A 19,399-nucleotide genomic window follows, 5' to 3' on the forward strand; every position below is an offset into this window, starting at 1 on the left:
TAAACATTTTGACAAAATATTAAAGCTGAAGTTCTAACAAATTAAAGCTGAAATGACTTAGCTACTATTGCCTTTGGGAAATAATTCTCTCCTTTGTCTTCAGGGAATGTGCAGGTGCTAACATGCATGCCTAATTGACTAGATAAAGTAATTAATTATGGAGGAGATGAATGATCTCACTTTCTCTGGTCTGCTGCTTATGGCGATGAATATGTTGTATATGAAAAAACATTATTTTTTCTTTGCTTCCTATCCTGCCTTTATCCTGTCTTCTAATGAGTATAAAAATTCAAGAATAAACATTTAGCAGTTATGTCCATTTTGAACTGGTCATTGGTCCGACGTCTCTCTCTGATTACTCTGATAGCGTGCGCAACCTAACCTTCATAGCAGCAACAAAAAACACCAACCCGACCTTCCTTCCAGAAGCAGTTGCTATGAAACCCATTTTCCCCGTATAATTCATTTGCACACTGCATACAAATATGTGGACAATTAACCCCTTTTGTTTGCATAATAAATTTGTATATTTAATGGCAGCTCATCCACATGTGCTCCACAAGCTCGAAGAACACAAAGCGGCCGCATTGTGCAAAGCGCAACGCCCCATCCACTGCAATCATGCCCTGCTACCTGATTTCAGCACAGAGCCAGAGAAGGAGGATAAATTACCCCTAGCACAGCACAGAGCTTTAATTATAGCCTTGCAGACAAGAGAAAAGCTCATTGATGTGTAGATGAGGATGGACTATGCATGTTGCACTGAAAGAACCCATGTTTTGGTGATTCTCTATCAAAAGAACAGCTGGGTTGCCATTTTCTCTCAAATTAGATTTCACCAAAGCAATGCAATGTGAAACGAAGAGACGCAATTTCAAAAGTTATTTTTCTTGTTGAGTCATAAGAGCAACAGGAAAAGTCGATCTTGAATTATGTTAGTTGGCAAAAACGGGAAAGGAAGCAAACATCCCAATCATCTGCGCAAGGTTCAAAGGTTGAATTGAAACGCTCTTAAATGAGACTATTTTCCAGCTCAACCTTTTCAGACCCGGCGATAGAATAACGTTCACAGAAAGATCCAGCTCTTGCATGCAACAACGTGAATTAATAATTTCGTACATTCAAATGACACAAGTTATATTTTAAAAAAGAAACAAAGAAGTAAATCACACCGTCCCAGCAGTGGAGGTGTGTTTTGGTTAGTTGATGCAGCTATAATGTGAGGGAATGCTGGGTAAATGTGTTACCTGTGTCCATAGTCGTGGTGCTGCAGTCCTGGTGATGGCGGTCCAGCCTCTGTTTGTTTTCAGAGCGCTTTTAAAAAAGGTTGTGTGGTGAAACATTGGGTTATTGATACCCCAGCATGCCTCAGAGAGAAAAAGGCTCCACCCAATAGTGAACCCTGTGACCTGAGGGTGATGAAAAACGAGAGACCCCCCTCATCCCACCTCTCTCTCACACACACACAAACATATTTGTTTTCCTCTGATCCTAGGTGAATTATTGTGTCTTAATTTAATGACAGCTTTTTACATACATATTATATCACAAATAATGAGAAATAACATTTTTGGATGAACAATAATGCTCAAATAGACATTATTCAGCATATGGTAAACAAATACAAAATTGGATAAATGGCATAAATCTACAAATATTTTAACTCGCAAACAAACCCAATAAATCATTAAATAAATCCAGCAGCTCAAGTCGTGCTAACAAGACTAATGAGCATCTATCATATGAAATGGTGCACATTTTCAAAAGAATGTTTTGTTAGCAAAAATTTAGGCAATCTGACAGACGGGAAGAAAGAAATCTGCAATTCTTTCATGCCTCAGTGCCATTCTCGCTCCGGACACATTTTATCACTCTGCAGACAACTCAATTTTCATTTTGGGAGGGGAGACAGAAAGGGTGACAGCCCAGGGCCTTTAAGGCGGCTCGGGCACCCCGACGAGCCCAGCGCTGAAGCTGATAATTAGACTTCCCTGAACCACAGGTCAAAGAGACAGAATTATTTGGCCTGTGTAGACAGCAATTTCCTCAAGCCACATGAGATGAGATATCACAAGCTGTTATACATGTGCACCAGGAAGCCTCGAGAGTGGGGTCAGAGTCAATCCTATTCCCTTCAGAAATTCGTATATTGAAAGGGCAGCTAACTAGGGACCGTGATCATTTAATTTGACTTCTTTCAGGGGACCGTGTTCCTCAGCCATCAATTTCGAGGACTAGTTTGCAGCTCTTACATACCCTGATAATAATACCCAGGGTTTTTTGTCTGGAGAAGAGAGCTCCTCATCAGGGTTGGTGGTCATGTGGATTAAACGTATCAAAAGTGACAGAATATAATGAAAAGGTTTCTGTCCCCGGTGTAAACTTTATCACTATCAAAAAAAAAAGAGAGAGAATCTGGGGACTTTTCAGAGTTGTGTAGGAGTGTGGGATCAGAAATGCATTACATTTCCTAAGAAACATTCGAGACGAACATTCATATGCTCCCATCAAACACTGTTTCATAAATGCCTGCCTTTCCACCCTCTCTATAACTGTGAAGAATCATTGAACTACTATTTACACATATGCCTGTTCCTATGCTTTTAAAAATAAAGGGTCCAAGGCGTTGTTTGCAGTGATGCCTTAGAAGAACCATTCTAGGTTCTCTAATAAACCTCTAAGTGAACACTTCTTAAAACAACCATTTCTTTCTTAATTTGAAGAACAGTTTAACAAACTAAAGAAACGTTTTCCTCTATAAATCACCTTCACTCTTAAAAATAAAGGTTCCTTATTGACATCAATGGTTCTATGAAGAACCTTGAACATTCAGTAACCTTTCAAATGTCGAAAATATTCTATAAAGTCAAAATAAAATTAAAATGTTCTTCAAAATGTTTTTTTTAGAACTGTTTATTGAAAGGTTCTTTGGGGAACCAAATATGGTTCTTCCATGGTATCACTGCAAAAATACCCGTTTGGAACCTTTATTTTTAAGAGTGTTCCATGGATGCTAATGGTTCTTCATGGAACAACAGATCCCTGATGAACCTTTTATAATAACAAAACGATGTGCCATTTACATGTTGTGAGCCGAATTCCAGACATAATCGGAACTGCCAGTGAAAAACAAGAAAACATGTTTTTCTCAACAGGCAAATGGAGCAATTTGTATGTAGACTCCAAGTTAGTCTGTGCCTGTGCAACAATATCCAATGATACATTTCTTACGGAGTGTGATACAGTCCCACACCTGCTTCACAAAGTACAACAATGAACAGTTGAGTTGAAAGGAGAAAAAGTCGTGGCAGATTCTTCAAGATAGCCTTTAGTGAAATGCGCTTTTTGTGAGACATAGACTGTTGCAGTGGCTGGGAAGGAAAACACGGGGACAGATGTATAATTATACTATTTTTACTGTCGGGAGCTCTGTATGTGTGAGGAGAATTAGCATCACACCTGTGCATAATTGGCTAAATTAGCTTGCATGATGCAAACTCTGAGAAGCAATGGACACTGGGGGAGGAAGCACTGCGTTGAAAATTGAGGGAGTTGTTTGGACTCCCTCTGGAATTTAGTGAGGGGAGGAAAAGCATGGCCTGTAATCTTATATCTCAAGTCAAAAGAGCATTCAAGGACCCCCTCGCAAGTGTTGTCAAACAATAGGCAAGTTAAGACCTTGATCTGGGTCTCCTGGATCTGCTCAGGCAGGAGAAACAGACATGCAGCCCAGCACTTATTTGTTTTAATCCACTCCAGTAAGTCTATGAATACGTTGTAACTGCCAGCCAGGGCAGCGCAGGTTAGTTTACAGGTGCATCCAGTGACTGAATGTGGATTCTGTGCGCACTTTCTGGAGTGGTAGAGAAATCTCTAAAAACAGTATTCCCTCCAGGGCACCAGATGTATTAATCAGTTCTTATTACAGAGGCCACTGAGTTAGTAGACTCACAGAATAAATGCAGTGTTTTCCATTATAATACACAAGATGACATCATGACATAACACTGTACATCAGAAGCTATTTTAAAATTCATAAAAATCCCTCATCTATAACTGTAATTACTAATATTTCACAATACTTTACAGCATGTCTGAAAAATAATGTACTATTTTTTTAAAAATGTAGTAGAAAGAGGACGGTAAACGTAAATTAATGCAAATGTCATTACAATTAATTAATAACTGTTTATTGTTACAAATCAATATGCTAAATATTACATACTGGCACACACTACTAAAAGTGGGAAAATGTGCGCAATTAATATTTGTGACCCTGGACCACAAAACCAGTCATAAGTACCGCAAGGTATATTTGCAGCATAGCATAGCCAACAATACATTGTATGGGTCAAAATTATTATGCCAATAATCATTAGGATATTAAGAAAAGATCATGTTCCATGAAGATATTTTGTAAATTTCCTACCGGAAATATATCAACACTTAATTTTTGATTAGTAAATAGAACTTCATTTGGACAACTTTAAAGGCGATTTTCTCAATATTTAGATTTTTTTGCACCCTCAGATTCCAGATTTTCAAATAGTTGTATCTAAGAAAAATATTGTCCGATCCTAACAAACCATACATCAATGGAAAGCTCATTTATTCTGATTTCAGATCATGTATAAATCTCAATAAAAAAATAAAAAAAATAAAAATACCCTTATGACCAGACCAGGGTCATATTTAACCTTTTGTCATTTTACTGAAAATATGGTTCTAAAAACTATGCTTTTTTCTGGTGTGGATGTGTCAAATTAGCATACAAATATCATAAATTGGTCTCCTGAAGATCCCTGTCAGATTTGAAAGGGGAGGCAGTTCTCAAGCAGACAGCACTTTGAACTGTTTTGATCTGCTACCACCTACTGGTTAGTGATACTGATGAAGAATCAACTAGGCACATTCTATTAGGTTTAACCCTTTCAAGGAAAGCAGGCTCTGTGTGAAGCCATCTGTTCTTTTCTCACCTCCCAATTGCATTAGAGTTTGAAGTAAGAATTTCTCCATCTTGTGAAGATTAGATTGTTGTTTAGGGCAGGGGAAAGAGGCAGTGCACAGGAGGTGATATACTATAACAGTTAGTTTACCTCCAAAGCTGTTATTGAAGGTACAGGTTGCAGAATGAGAATTTAAACACAATTTAGCAACAACTACACAATTATGTTAAAAGTGGTTACATACAGCATATACAGAAAATATAAAATCACATGGCAAAAACTCTCAGAAGCATACTATCTTTTGTGAAATGTAGGGATTTGAGTATAAACCCAGTGGCCTATTCACATATTTCAGAATTGCATATTGTGTACATGTTATTTCAAACTATTAATACTTCAGTATTTAATCAGTGCACAGAAGTCAAGTGAAATGTAATGATTTACACCAACTAAACCAAAACATAAAGAGCCATTGTATGCACAGTGGTCTAGTCAGTTTTAATTTGCAAAGGCAGCACAAAAGCTGCTGCAGAAACAGCATATTAAGCACAAAATATTGCATATTAAACACAAAATGCTGTTTTGCAGAGGCAGAATAAATCCATTTACAGGGGAATTATAATAGCAGCGATAAGTATGTAAAATTAATGCTTTCAATTTTACCATTTTGAAAATAGAAACAAACTTTATGAAAATATGAAGTTATAGGGTAGAGTGGGGTAAAACGCCCCCCCCCCCCCCCCCCCCCCCACTGTTTTTTTCCAAAATAACCACAAGATATTGTCAAAATAAAATTGTATTGTAACTATGGACTACATTGACAAGAGTGACGTAGAAGTTTTCACCATGAAGCTTACACTGATGATGTACCGAAGAGAAAACGGATTTCAATTTCAGTAAATTATATACTTTTCAGCAGTAAGAAAAAAAAGTGTTTTAACGCCTGTTGTTTTGTAGAACATCATAGTTATATATGATATGAGAACAGTAGGGCCTGTAGATAGAGAGTACGTATTATTTAATAAAAATATAATTATTTCAAAAAGGCCATTATAATTTTGTAATTCAAAATGATTGATTATATTCTTTTTTAATTTTAAGCTAAAGCTGCATGTACTCTGATTTTGAGTAAAGGTTTAAAGCAAATTGCTTTGTCAGATTGGGGGGAATTTTACCCCATCCATGGTGCAAAATGCCCTCTTGGCACAAATTAAATTTTTGTTAAAAATCTAATAACATGAAAACTCTGGACATTTTTCATACTTGGTTTATAATTTATGTCATTGTCACTAAAACAATGATAACTTTTTCTGAACACATTTAAATTTTGTTTCACAGAAAAAAAACCTTGCACAATCCTTAAGGGGGGCGTTTTCCCCCACTCTACCCTAAATAAAAATGAAATTATAAGTGATTACGTAATTGCACCGTCTAATACAATAATAATAATTAAATATATTCTGTTATGGAAACTTAATGCAAAATGTATGCAAAATTTAAGGCAGTAACGTTATTAATATTGCATTTCATGTATATAGATGTTGCATTATGTTTTTTATAAATATTATAAACACTTATGGGCACTGTGCAGCCCTAAACAATTTATATAAAATATAAAATATAAAGACACAATTTAAAAGTATTACTTACTGTCAATGTGGGACTTCTACCTCATCCACAAAATCAAACGTCACATCTTATGTTCTCATAAAATCCGTGTGCTTTTATTTTGTAAAATAAACGGAAGTTACGTGTGCGTGACCCCGCACCGATTGCGCAGCGCAATGTTTTGGCCACAGGAGCCCCTCCCACAGGAAAATCTCTGTTTTGGTTTGAATTCAACCAACCAAAAGCAAGCAAAGGCGTATTTTCCGTGACAGAGGGAAGTTTGAATTTAATCAGGCGATTTACACTCTTACACTAATGACTGTAATATAATTTTATTAAAAACCCGGTTACCCAAGGACTATGTGTTTTGCCATACGGAGTGAGAAGACGAGATAAAGTGAGTCTAATGGCAGTTAACGTTACTGAATTTGCCAAGCCAGAAGCAACAGACCGCTAATTCAGAGCTCTTTAAATCGCCATTTTTACTTAATCTTGTCTGCGTAATACACGATAATGAAAGCGATGAAAGAGGAGACTACCGAAATAAAACAGATTCACGACGACAAAGACCTCAGTAAGTTGCTTTTCTACAGGTTTTGTAGCAACGAATTTCTTTGTTGCGACCATACCAATAGTCAGATATGTAACGTTAGCTGTATAAATGACCAGTTTTAACCTCAACATCGTCAAATGAGTTTCATATCTGTGTCTGTCCTTTAGTCTGCAGTCTTTGTAAGAGATGTGACAACTTTCCAGAGAAGTATGGAGAGAAGATCACCCTTCAGCAGCACAACCTGACAGTCCACTATTTCTGTTTGGTGAGCCAGATGCTGATGATGTGAATTTGTGCAACCAATTTCATTTTGGAGTCCCTTTCTAGTTTTCCTGTTAAAAAAAATAAAATGTGTTGTGAACCCCTACCCTAAAGTATAAGGCATCTTATGATGCCATTAGGGCTGCCACTAACGACCATTTTTATTTTGATTAATCTATACAATTAATTTCCCACAAAAAATCAATAATTTGATTTAAGAATATTTTATTAAACCAAATTAAATCCAAATTTCTATGAAATCCTTTTTTAAAGCAAAAGTAAAGTGCATCATAGACTGCAAGGATCAAGTGTCCATCTCAGTCCAAATCGCTGAAATCAAAGTTTAGTATTATAGTGTAAGAATGACAACATATCCACGTATTCTAGTCTAATAATAATAAAATCAAAAAACACTTTTTAAAGGAGTATTTACCAGAAATATTATTTACCATAATTTATTTAGGTGAAAAATGTCAATGTGCAGTATTTGACCATCATGGCCTCCTCATCATCCTCATACACTGATTGGCTTCATCACTCTGTGTCCTCTCCACCAGTAAGCTGGTGTGTGGTGGGCGCTCTGGCGCAATATGGCTGCCGTCGCATCATCCAGGTGGATGCTACACACAATCAATTAATTGGAGATGCTTTTGATTATTAAAAAAAATAATGGAAAACAGAATTTGGTAAAGATAAAACTGTAAAACGCAATTAATTAGACAGACTTTTTGATGAATAAAATTTAATTTAACCATTAAAACGGAAATGGAAATGTAAAAAACTGAATTTGTAAATAAAACTATAATTATAATATTTTTTTTTTGTGGTAATAAAAATAGATGTAAGTGAACAATAGCTTTTAAAATGACTTAAAATGCATATATAATAGCAATTAGGCAATAACAATTAGTTCAAATAAAGTATCAAATGCAAGAAATCATATTGTTTTATTGAACAAAACTGTTAAAATACATAATGTATTATTAACAATAGAGCTAATGTTCATTACGCGTTACAACAAAGGACTGCAGGGGGCGCCAACGGCCAGATGATTGTTTTTACACATTACTGTGCGAGCTAATTCTTCTTTAATATTGACCAAGCACCATTTAATTCAAATATCCACTTAATCTTTAATATTTGGCCATTTCTTTAGGACATAAATGGTATAGCACTGTAATTAAATGAATATGTGGACATCAAAACGTGTAAACTCAGAGTGAAATCTGATGAAATGGCGCACGTTGCGTTCCCAGATGAACGTTATAATAAACACAAACTCACAACAACATGCAGAGATGGAGTTTGAGAAGCTCCACCACTGATCTATAATAGAGAACTGGATTGCTCATGATGCCATGAAAGTGAAGCCGCCGCGCCGCCATGTTGGTATTCCCCACTGTTCCCATGCATTCCATTGAACTAATAGGAAATCGTACAAATTTAATGAGAAAACATCACCTAACAAGTCAGCGTTTTTCAATCTGAAGTATCCCTGTACATTCTTGCAGTGCAAACACCCTAGGCATGTAAACGGTTATTTTTTAATGTTGGGAATTTCCCCTGCTCATTAAAAAGTTACGTTCATTACAGCAGCGAACATCAGATGAACATGACACGACCTCAACATATATATAACAAATGACAAAGTGCTCATTCTGAAATCTGAAGATTTATACTTTGTATAACAGTTACACACATACCTTCATTCGCCTTGTAGTTATTCATTGTAATTTTGTTAGTGTTTTTATTCGTACAGTAGACTTACTGCAAATGTTTCAATTTCTTTAACAGCATTTTTTTTAAGCAGGTAATGATTTAAACGATGGTTAAATTAATTATTAATTTAGCATATAAATAACATTTTACATGAAAACGGTAATGCTATTAAACATTTGTGCAATCTTGGAGAGCTGAAATAGATGCTGCTTAATCAGGACATTAAAAATATACACATCATAATTTATTCAAAGAAATAACTGACTACATACAGTACGGATTTATAGACATTAAAGCTTTATTTCCAAGTTAAGCTTTTCATTTCAGTACAAAATAGAGAAATAAAGTAACACAGGCTATTGTATTATTCAGTGTATATTCAAATCAATTTCTGAATACGTTCATGTTTAATAATTCCTGAATAATTACATAAAGAAATAGGCTATATTTTGTGTTGGATCAGTTACCTGTGTTGGCAGTGCGCAGCAGACACACCCACCTAAACGATTTAAATATATTGCTTATCCTGCCCAAAAAGACCATAAACATTGACGATAAAATCTGAAGTAAAAATGAATTTACATACACCTAACATTAAATATACCACCGTGTGACTGATTCACTTCAAATCGGGTGATTTGGAAGAGCGTCTCGCTGCAGCCCACAAGATCCAGGGGGCATGGTTGGATCCAGATCCAACTCCTCCCACCTTACATATACCTAAACCTACCCATCTCCACCCCCTGATCCCTAAACCCACCCATCCCCACCCCTAAACCTACCCATCTCCACCCCCTGACCCCTAAACCCACCCATCCACACCCCTAAACCTACCAATCTCCACCCCCTAGATGTGGATCCAACCACGCCCCCTGGATCTTGTGGACTGCTTGGATTTTAGGTCAGCGGTTTGCATGTGACACTCTGCTCTCTGCCGGTAGGGAATAGTAAGATGGCGACTCGAACACTTCCGGTGGCTTCACTGCCTGTCGGCAGTTTTAGAACACAGCGAGCGATCCCAAGTAAACTAAATCTACCTTAGAATATCAGATAAAGTTGGTTATTTCTACATGTACTGTCAGTCATTAATCTCTTATGGGAATACAGAATATCACACCTTGAATATTCTCTTTATGCAAACATGGAACCTTTACTTTCTATATGTAGGGAACAGCTTTATTTTGCATTATGTACAAATATTGTAAAAGTCTCACCAAAATCATAATTCAAGCATAAATGTACAAGTTAGTTATTCTTCAATCTAACTTTACAGCTGATGTCTAGTGGAATATGTCAGAGAGGGGAGGAGGATGAAGACGTTCATGGTTTTCTTGTGGATGACATAAAGAAGGAGATCCGCAGATCATCGAGGCTGGTAAGTTAAGTACACATTTGACCATTGGGATGTTCTGTTTAACGCTACAGAAATGTTTTTGAGACTAACTTTTACTTTTTTGACTTGCAGAGATGCATGAAGTGCAAAAAGCTTGGTGCTTCGGTGGGGTGCTCCATCAAAAGTTGTCGGCAAATGGTCCACATGCCTTGTGGATTAGAGCAGGAGTTTATTTTCCAGTTCACAGACTTGTTTCCGTAAGTGTCACTTGAGATATGCAAAATGTGATGGTTGCCGATGGAAGATGAGATAGAAATGTAAAATCTACACTAAAATCCAAAAGTAAATGGGGTTGGAATTATTTATTTATTTATTTTTAAAGGTGCCTCTTACGCTTATCAAGGCTGCATTTATTTGATCAAAACCACAGGTAGAAACAAGAAACATTATTACAATTTAAAATATTTTTTTTTATTTTAATAGATTTTAGAATGTAATTTATTCATGTGATGGCAAAGCTGAGTTTTTAGCATCCATTATTCCAGTCTAATATGCTGATTTGGTGCTCAAGTAACATTTCTTATGTTGAAAACTACTAAAGATTTTTGTGGAAACCATGCAAAAAAAAATTCAGGATTCTTTGATTAATAGAAAGTTAAAAATAACAGCGTTTATTTGAAATAGAAGTCTTATTTAACATTATAAGTGTATTTTCTGGTGGAATGATCTTACCACCGCTATCCCTGTCAATCTTCAAGCAACAACTGAAAACTCATCTCTTTTGACATTACTTGACTTCATCCTAAACTAAAACAAACAAAAAAAACACTTTATCTTTCTTGTTATTTATTCCTTCCCTTTGCGAGCTTGTACTTATTTGAACAATGCCTGAGACTTGGTGTTACGAGCACTTTTTCTGTCTGATTGCCTCTTCAAGATGAATCGCTTTATGTATTCGCCAATTGTAAGTCACTTTGAATAAAAACGTCTTCAAAATGACTAAATGTAAATGTTCTGTTACCTTTGATCAATTGAATGCATCCTTGCTAAGTAAAAGTAATAATTTCTTAAAAAAAAATTTTATTTAAATGGTATTGTAACTTCCCGTACATTTCTGGTCATTTCATTTCAACTTGGTATTGATGATGTCAATCATTTGCAGGTCTTTCTGTAAAAAGCATGCACCTAGTCAGTCCTGCGTCTCCAGCCCCAGTCTGCCCCTCTCTTGCTCTGTCTGTCTGGAGCCCATTGAACCCGTCCTCTCCTACAATGTCCTCAAGTGTCCTGCGTGTCATGGCAGCTGGTTTCACAGAAACTGTGTACAGGTAATTGTACCACACTTTAAGGTTAATGAGAAAAAAATATGTATAAAATACAAAGATAGGGGATTTGAAATTTGAGCCTGGTTCTCATCTCTTTATTCCAGCATTATGCACACAGCGCTGCCATGTTTTTCTTCAAATGCACACTGTGCAGTAACAAGGACCAGTTTCAGCAGGAAATGCTCAGAATGGGAATATATATACCAGAGCGGTAAATCAAATGTTTTTCCTTCTGATATTGATTCTAGTGATTCAATGTTAAATATTCTGATTGGTGTAGTGTTTGATTTGTATCCTTCATAGTCTGCTGGAATTATTTACATTTTATATATTTATGTATTTTTACATTTATTTTTTATGTAAATATTTTCCATTACTATGTATGATAAAGGAATAGTTAAGCTAAAGATTACATTTAGCTGAAAATTGACTCTCCCTCAGGCCATTCAAAATGTATTGATGTGATGCAAAATTTCTTCAAACTCATTTAGTTCTTGTATGACCTCAGGTTTAATACATTTTCAGCAAATGTTATTTTATGGGTGACTTATTCCTTTAATGTTTTGTAAGCATCCTTGTTGTGTGTATTTTTCAGGGATGCAGCATGGGAACTTGAGGAGAATGCATATGAAGATTTATTGCAAGTGTACCAGCACTGTGATTCTGTGAAGTGTCGCAGTCACAAAGGTCGTAAATACAGCTCACAGTCAGGGTAATCTGAGCATTTTATTTAGACATTCTGAAATTGTGAAATGGAATCGGTTTGTTTTTGAAAAGGATTCTAACTATTGTTAACATTAGAAATGCCTTTGCTCTGCAGGTATTTTGAAATTGTTCGTTGCAAGATGTGTGGATCCAGGGGAACTCATCGAAAATGTTCCAACCTTAAGCTTTACGAAAGTGACTGGATCTGTGCTGACTGTAAAGCTGCTGTTGAGGGAAAAAGTGAGCTATCTGAGCTATTGTTTAATATGTGCTTGCTTTGTAAAATTATTCAAAGTTACATACATGGATTTTTTTCTCCCCCCAGAGTCAGTGACATTGCCAAACCATGTTGAATCCCCGCTGGCTATAAGGCAAGAGAGGAAGAGGCGGTTTAAAAACATCTCTGACCTTCACTCTTCACTCATCAGTAAAAGGTACTTTCCTAATCAATTGCATCTGATATGGATCAGATAGGATATCTAGAACATATCCTAGTAGGATATGTTCTAGATAATTTACTCTTAATTTCTCAGGAACATTGTGCCATAGAAGCTGTGTGCTGAATGTAAAGAATCCTTGAGCTTATGCTAGAGCTCTATATTGAATATATTATCCCTTTTGGTAACACTTTATAATAACATTCAGTTATTAACGATTAATAAGTGATATGTTAATATTTTTATCCATGTTTTGTAGATTAAGTTATAAACCATTTACAAGTGATTTGATGATGATGAACTAATCATTTACAAAACAGACTATTCATTCACAAATGAGAAAGTAATATGCTAACGATGAGTAACGTGATGAGTAGTTTACACTTTAGATTAGGGGATGCAGAATGCTTTGTAAATTATTTATAATGTTTATTGAGATAATAGTACAATGTTGACATTGCAATGATTTATAAGTGATTAATAATATATTAACTAGTAACTATTACTTACTTTACTTTTGTCATTTAGCAGACACTTTTGTCCAAAGCGACTTACAAATAAGAAAAAGTAACTAAAACTAAAAAGTACAACTCTATAAATACTATCTACCCACATATTTAAGAAAATAAAGAAATTAAATAAAATTGACATGCATATAACAACAACATTTCAATAATAAACATATCAATGAAAAAATTAAATAAAAAGCGATAATACTATCCCTTGCCGGTGTCCCTGCCCGGTGGAGTCGCACGGTAGAGTCGATGGTCTTTACACTCTTTGGTCTTCACACTAAGAGGGCTTCACACGACGACTGCCGCGACCGCTGCCGCGGTATAATAACCTTTTTTATACCAATCCAACAAATGATCATTTCAATTCAGCTGGACCCACTTTCCTGTTTATCAACTACAAATGGCCAAGCAAGTGCACACACTGACAGATCGTGCAGATACACGATACAGTACGAGACCAAACGCGATTTCAGCAACTCTCATCCCAGTAAACAAAATAAGTAAATAAATAATAATAAATAAGTTATTAAAATAATAACTATTAACCATTAAGGATCTGTTTGATTATTTACTTTACTTTACTTACTTTTACTTTTGTCATTTAGCAGACGCTTTTGTCCAAAGCGACTTACAAATAAGAAAAAGTAACTAAAACTAAAAAGTTACAACTCTATAAATACTATCTACCCACATATTTAAGAAAATAAAGAAATAAAATAAAATTAACACATGCATTTAACAACAACATTTCAATAATAAACATATCAATGAAAAAATTAAATAAAAAGCTACAACTATCCCTTGCCGGTGTCCCTGCCCGGTGGAGTCGCACGGTAGAGTCGATGGTCTTTACACTCTTTACTTTTTTACTTTTGTCATTTAGCAGACGCTTTTGTCCAAAGCGACTTACAAATAAGAAAAAGTAACTAAAACTAAAAAGTTACAACTCTATAAATACTATCTACCCACATATTTAAGAAAATAAAGAAATAAAATAAAATTAACACATGCATTTAACAACAACATTTCAATAATAAACATATCAATGAAAAAATTAAATAAAAAGCTACTACTATCCCTTGCCGGTGTCCCTGCCCGGTGGAGTCGCACGGTAGAGTCGATGGTCTTTACACTCTTTGGTCTTCACACTAAGAGGGCTTCACACGACGACTGCCGCGACCGCTGCCGCGGTATAATAACCTTCATTATACCAATCTAACAAATGATCATTTCAATTCAGCTGGACCCACTTTCCTGTTTATCAACTACAAATGGCCAAGCAAGTGCACACAAGTGCACACAATATTTCATGATGCTATTTTTTTAAAGATAACTTTAAACTTTATAGACAGGTTTGTAAATCGTTAGCATATTACTTAATCATTTGTGAATGAATAGTCATGTTTTGTGAATGATGACTTCTAGCATCATCTAATCACTTGTAAATGATTTATAACTTAATCTACAAAACATGGCTAAAAATATTAACATATCACTTATTAATCATCTATGAATGCATAGTAATGTTTTTTAAAGGATTAGTTCATCATAAACTAATTACTTGTAAATGAATTAACAAAACATACACAAATTATTAGCATATCACTTGTTTATGAATGTTTTGTAAATGATTAGTTCATCATTAACTTATCACTTAAAAATGACTTGCAACTGAACGTTATTATAAAGTGTTACCTTACTTTTTAATCATGATGATTATTATTAATCTAATTGAATTTATTCAAATTAATTATTTAATAATAGTTATTGTTAAAACATTATTATTATTATTTTTTATTATTACTGTTTCTTTAGATTACTGAACTCAGGCTCTTCTCCTCCTTGAACTAAACGCATCTAAAACCCAACAAGAATGAATTTTGTGGTGTTGCAGCACAATCTATTCCAGTGCTCCCTTGGATCATATTTTTTGCTATATTTTGGTCACCTTTAACGGAAATATATTTCCAGTAATATATATATATATATATATATATATATATTTATTTATTTCTTAGAAGTGTAGTAGTAGCAGCTCTTTCTCCTTGTTTTCTAGGCAATGTGTGCCTGCCACTTCTCCAGAGGTCTTAATGGATCTGGCCCACCAGATATCACAGCAGCAGTCTACAGAGGTGCTAGTGGAAGATGATGATGGGGTGATGGAAGCAGCTCTGCGGGTTCTGTGGCAAAGTGACTTTAATCCCTGTTGCACACTTTCTGTGAAATTCTCCAAAGACATACATAGCAACAACATTAGGAATCAGCGTCGCTTCCTCAGACGTCTTGTTTCGAAACTGCAGATGTCTGAAATCTTTGAGGGCCCTGATGGATCTAAAAACCTGGCTCTGAACTCAAAAGGTAGGACACTTTTTTTCCCGTTTGATTTGTTTTTTTTTCGATTTCCTTTTCTTGAAAATTTACCATTCCGGGCTTATATACATATAGCCCCTCTCACTGCTGCCTTCAAACTGAACAATGGTTGTGTGTGAACAGCTCTGAGGGATGACCTCTACTTTGATGTCGGCAGTCTGTTGGCCCTCTCTTTGGTTCATGGAGGTCCTCCTGTGGGCTTCTTCTCTCCAGCACTGTACCATAGTCTGTTTAACTACCCCACAAACTACAGACCTACTTTACAAGACCTTGGAGACACTGCTTTTGCACACAAAATCAGACAGGTGAGTTTTGTTTTTCCTGACATTGTGCTTCAAAACTGCTGTTGCACTGAGGTGCGTGATTAGAGTGAACCAAATGGTTGTTGTACATCTGATAAACTCTAAAGGTGCACCTTTAGATTGCAGAAGCAAAGTCACTGAAGGAGCTGAGACAAGCAATGCAGTCAGCGTCACAGTATTTGGAAGCAGCAGGTTGCTGGCGAAAGATCAGCAAACTCTCAGAGAAGGACATGCTGGTGGAGGATGTACTAAATTTCTACCTGATCATCAGACTACAGCTGCCTCTGCAGAGGTTGGTACCCTAACTTATTCCTGTGATGGCAACAAGGCATTATACCAGTCTTCAATATCACATGATCCATCAGAAATCATTCAAAAATGCTGACTTGGTGCTGAAGAAATATTTCTTACTGTTATCACAATTGAAAGCAGTTGTGCTGCTGAATATTTTGCTGAAACCATGATAATGCTATCCATTGTTATAATCTTTGATGAATAGAAAGGTTCAAAAGAACAGGATTGGTCTGAAATAGAATGTCTTGTACCATAAATGTGAACTTGGACCACAAAACCAGTCATAGGGGCCTTTTTTAAATTTATACATAATTTATGCATCAGCTGAATAAATAAGCTTTCCATTGATGTATGGTTTGTTAGGATAGGACAACACTTGTTCAAGATACAACTATTTGAAAATTTGGAATCTGAGGGTGCAAAAAAAAAAAATCAAAATATTGAGAAAATCGCCTTTAAAGCTGTCCAAATGAAGTCCTTAGCAATGCATTTTACTAATCAAAAATTAAGTTTTATTTATGGTAGGAAATTTACAAAATATCTTAATGGAACATAATCTTTACCTAATATCCTAATGATTTTTGTCATAAAAGAAAAATGGATAATTTTGACCCATACAATGTATTGTTGGCTGTTGCTACAAATATACCCAAGCGACTTAAGACTGGTTTTGTGGTCCAGGGTCACATATGTCTTTACTGACACTTGATCAATTTTAAAGCAGCTGAAATAAAATATTTATTAAGAAAACTTTTGAATGGTAGTGTATACACATCTCACTGTAAGTAAATGCTCATTCAAGTTCATATTGCCTTTCTCAGATTTCGTGAAGGTTTGAGGACACTAGGACTGTTCGAGCAGGTTCAGATGTGTACAGAGGCTTTCCATTCAGTCTTCTGTGGGCCTGTGGAAAGGCTGACGGCCGAATCTGTCATGGAGCTCTTTACCGTCCGATTTTCAGAAGAAAAAGAGCAACAAGAAAAAGAGAACACAACAGTAAACTTTTGGGAAAAGTATCTGCATGAATGTGAAGGTATGTTCGCTACAGAATTAATATTGTTTCACAGAGTTTCTGCGGTAAGTCTCTCATTAAGGGACTTACCGCCACCTACTGGTAGTTTAGTATGTTGAAAAGTATGCATTTTCCCCCCAACATTTCTTATTTGTATATTCATACATTTATTTAAAACATTCATCTCATAACATTATTTATTGCAGTTGTAATTTTGCATTGTAAATTATTTAATTTGACTTCTAACATTATTACAATTTATTGATACATTGTAATAATTTGACATGAAAGGTGATTTAAAAAGTAAAAAAAAAATAGGTAAATAAAAATATACAGATTTAAGTATGTAAAAGCTGATAGAACACTGAAAATATTGCTTCAGAATAATTGATTACACCGCCAAAAATCTCAGTGATGTGGTAGTTTTGTGGGGATATTTTGTGTGGAATATTGTCTGCTGATATGAAAAGTTCACTGTATATCGTTGGAAAAAATTTCATTTATGATAGCGATGATTTATTAATTTTTTTCTTTTTACATTAAACACATTATATATTACATATATGTATGTAATATAATATGTATTTTCATTACAGGTTTAGGTATTAAATTTCATATAAGAGGGGTATTAAAATTTCACTTGTTCATATCTGTAGAAACCCTGGTTTCAGTACAATTTAGATTCTTGTGCATATTAAAACATGTATGATGATAAAATGATATATTAAGATATGTTAGAAAATAGGCTGTTATTTGCATGATCTTACCCCTTTCCTTGTGTTTCAGAGGGTCGGTGTGCAGCATCACTTGAGGACCTCCTAACATTCACCACTGCTGCAGATTTGGTTCCATCCATTGGATTCCATCCCACTCCGTCTATTTCATTCTTCAGCTCATCAGACCCCTCGTGTGCCTTTCCTCAGAGCCACTGTGATGCCAGTCATCTCTTTCTGCCAATACTACCCTCATATGAGCTCTTCAAGAAACACTTGGATTACACAGTGTGTCAGTTCTCAGTTAGGCAGGGCATTTAAAAACTCTTCTCCTGACTGGATATTTCAGTACATTCACAGTGTAGATTTACCTAATGATAAACAATGCTACTAAAGTCTATTTATTGGGGTTATCAAGTATTATATAAACAGTATTTTTCAGCCTAACTCACGTTAGCATTACTTGATCTTAGGTTGCACCTCACTTTATTTATCAGTAACCCAGGTATTGCTAAATCCTCAGTTAATTATCAGTAAATTGGAGTCCCTCGACAGAAAAGAAAGACATTTTAACAGCTTTGCTTTGAGCCGCTCATTAGGACTTCAACTGCAAAGCAATATCTGTTCTGTACGTGTTGCAACACAATCTTAGACGTGATTAGACTGTTCTTGTTAAAAAAAAGTTTTTCTTGTAAATTTAGGTGCACAGTTCAGAAGTGCACGGGTAATAGCTAGTATCGTAGCCAACGTTTAAACTATTGAGTAGTGTTCTGTCAAACAGCATAGGTATTCAGCAGTAATAGGCATTTGATTTGATTGGATTTTTTTAGAAAAACAGTTCACAATAACAACAGATTGTAATTTTTTGGTAGCCACAAGATGGTGCAATTGCCCCCTTTTTGCCACACATTGGCTAATTGCTGCCACTGCATATGAATCAGTAGTTACTGAGTTGAATGATCTCACTGTTGTGCCAGAGACCCATGTTAGAATCATACACAAGCTGGTGTGCTTTTGTCATTGTATTATGTTTCATTTCTCCTGAAGTAGCTTGAAAGTGTATGATCGTTTGCTAGCTTCATATGCCATAATTTATTAAACTTTTAACTGTTACCCTCAGTGTTTAATACTGCTGAACAAGTCTGAAGAAACTTTATTGGGGCAAAATTGTTGGTTGTGGTAAAAAGGACAAAACTGTGAAATAATCTTAATTTTTGAAAAAACTAACCAAAACAAAAATTCTATTAATATATCAGTTTATGGTTTATTTCACTTCTTGCATCATTTTGAAGTGTCATAATGAATAGTT

At 35.4% G+C, this 19,399-nt stretch overlaps 1 protein-coding gene across 2 annotated transcripts; it reads left to right on the top strand.

Annotated features, from left to right (window-relative positions):
* The first annotated feature begins 6,724 nt into the window (after positions 1–6,724).
* Positions 6,725–19,225, top strand: LOC306886644 (G2/M phase-specific E3 ubiquitin-protein ligase-like). Of its 2 annotated transcripts, none has more exons than XM_079443933.1 (14): positions 6,725–7,128; positions 7,275–7,372; positions 10,361–10,462; positions 10,553–10,677; positions 11,583–11,745; positions 11,847–11,953; positions 12,338–12,454; positions 12,563–12,687; positions 12,773–12,881; positions 15,456–15,757; positions 15,893–16,074; positions 16,191–16,363; positions 17,187–17,398; positions 18,164–19,225. In XM_079443933.1, exons 1-14 carry the CDS (start codon positions 7,068–7,070, stop codon positions 18,409–18,411), a joined length of 2,124 nt encoding a protein of 707 aa, XP_079300059.1. In that variant the 5' UTR covers positions 6,725–7,067; the 3' UTR covers positions 18,412–19,225. The 2 variants fall into 2 exon arrangements, with proteins under 2 accessions (XP_079300059.1, XP_079300060.1); XM_079443934.1 differs by having other exon boundaries at positions 6,822–6,951.
* The last annotated feature ends 174 nt before the right edge of the window (positions 19,226–19,399 follow it).

This window comes from Barbus barbus (genome assembly GCF_936440315.1).
Source record: "Barbus barbus genome assembly, chromosome: 20".
In the NCBI taxonomy this organism is placed as follows: Eukaryota; Metazoa; Chordata; class Actinopteri; order Cypriniformes; family Cyprinidae; genus Barbus; species Barbus barbus.

What these genes read in the sequence shown, in the direction of transcription:
- LOC306886644 (XM_079443933.1), top strand. Translation starts at nt 7,068, where the DNA reads ATGAAAGCGATGAAAGAGGAGACTACCGAAATAAAACAGATTCACGAC. An exon ending in TCCGCAGATCATCGAGGCTG is followed by an intron (nt 10,463 to 10,552) that starts GTAAGTTAAGTA and finishes TTTGACTTGCAG; the next exon opens with AGATGCATGAAGTGCAAAAA. An exon ending in CAGTTCACAGACTTGTTTCC is followed by an intron (nt 10,678 to 11,582) that starts GTAAGTGTCACT and finishes AATCATTTGCAG; the next exon opens with GTCTTTCTGTAAAAAGCATG.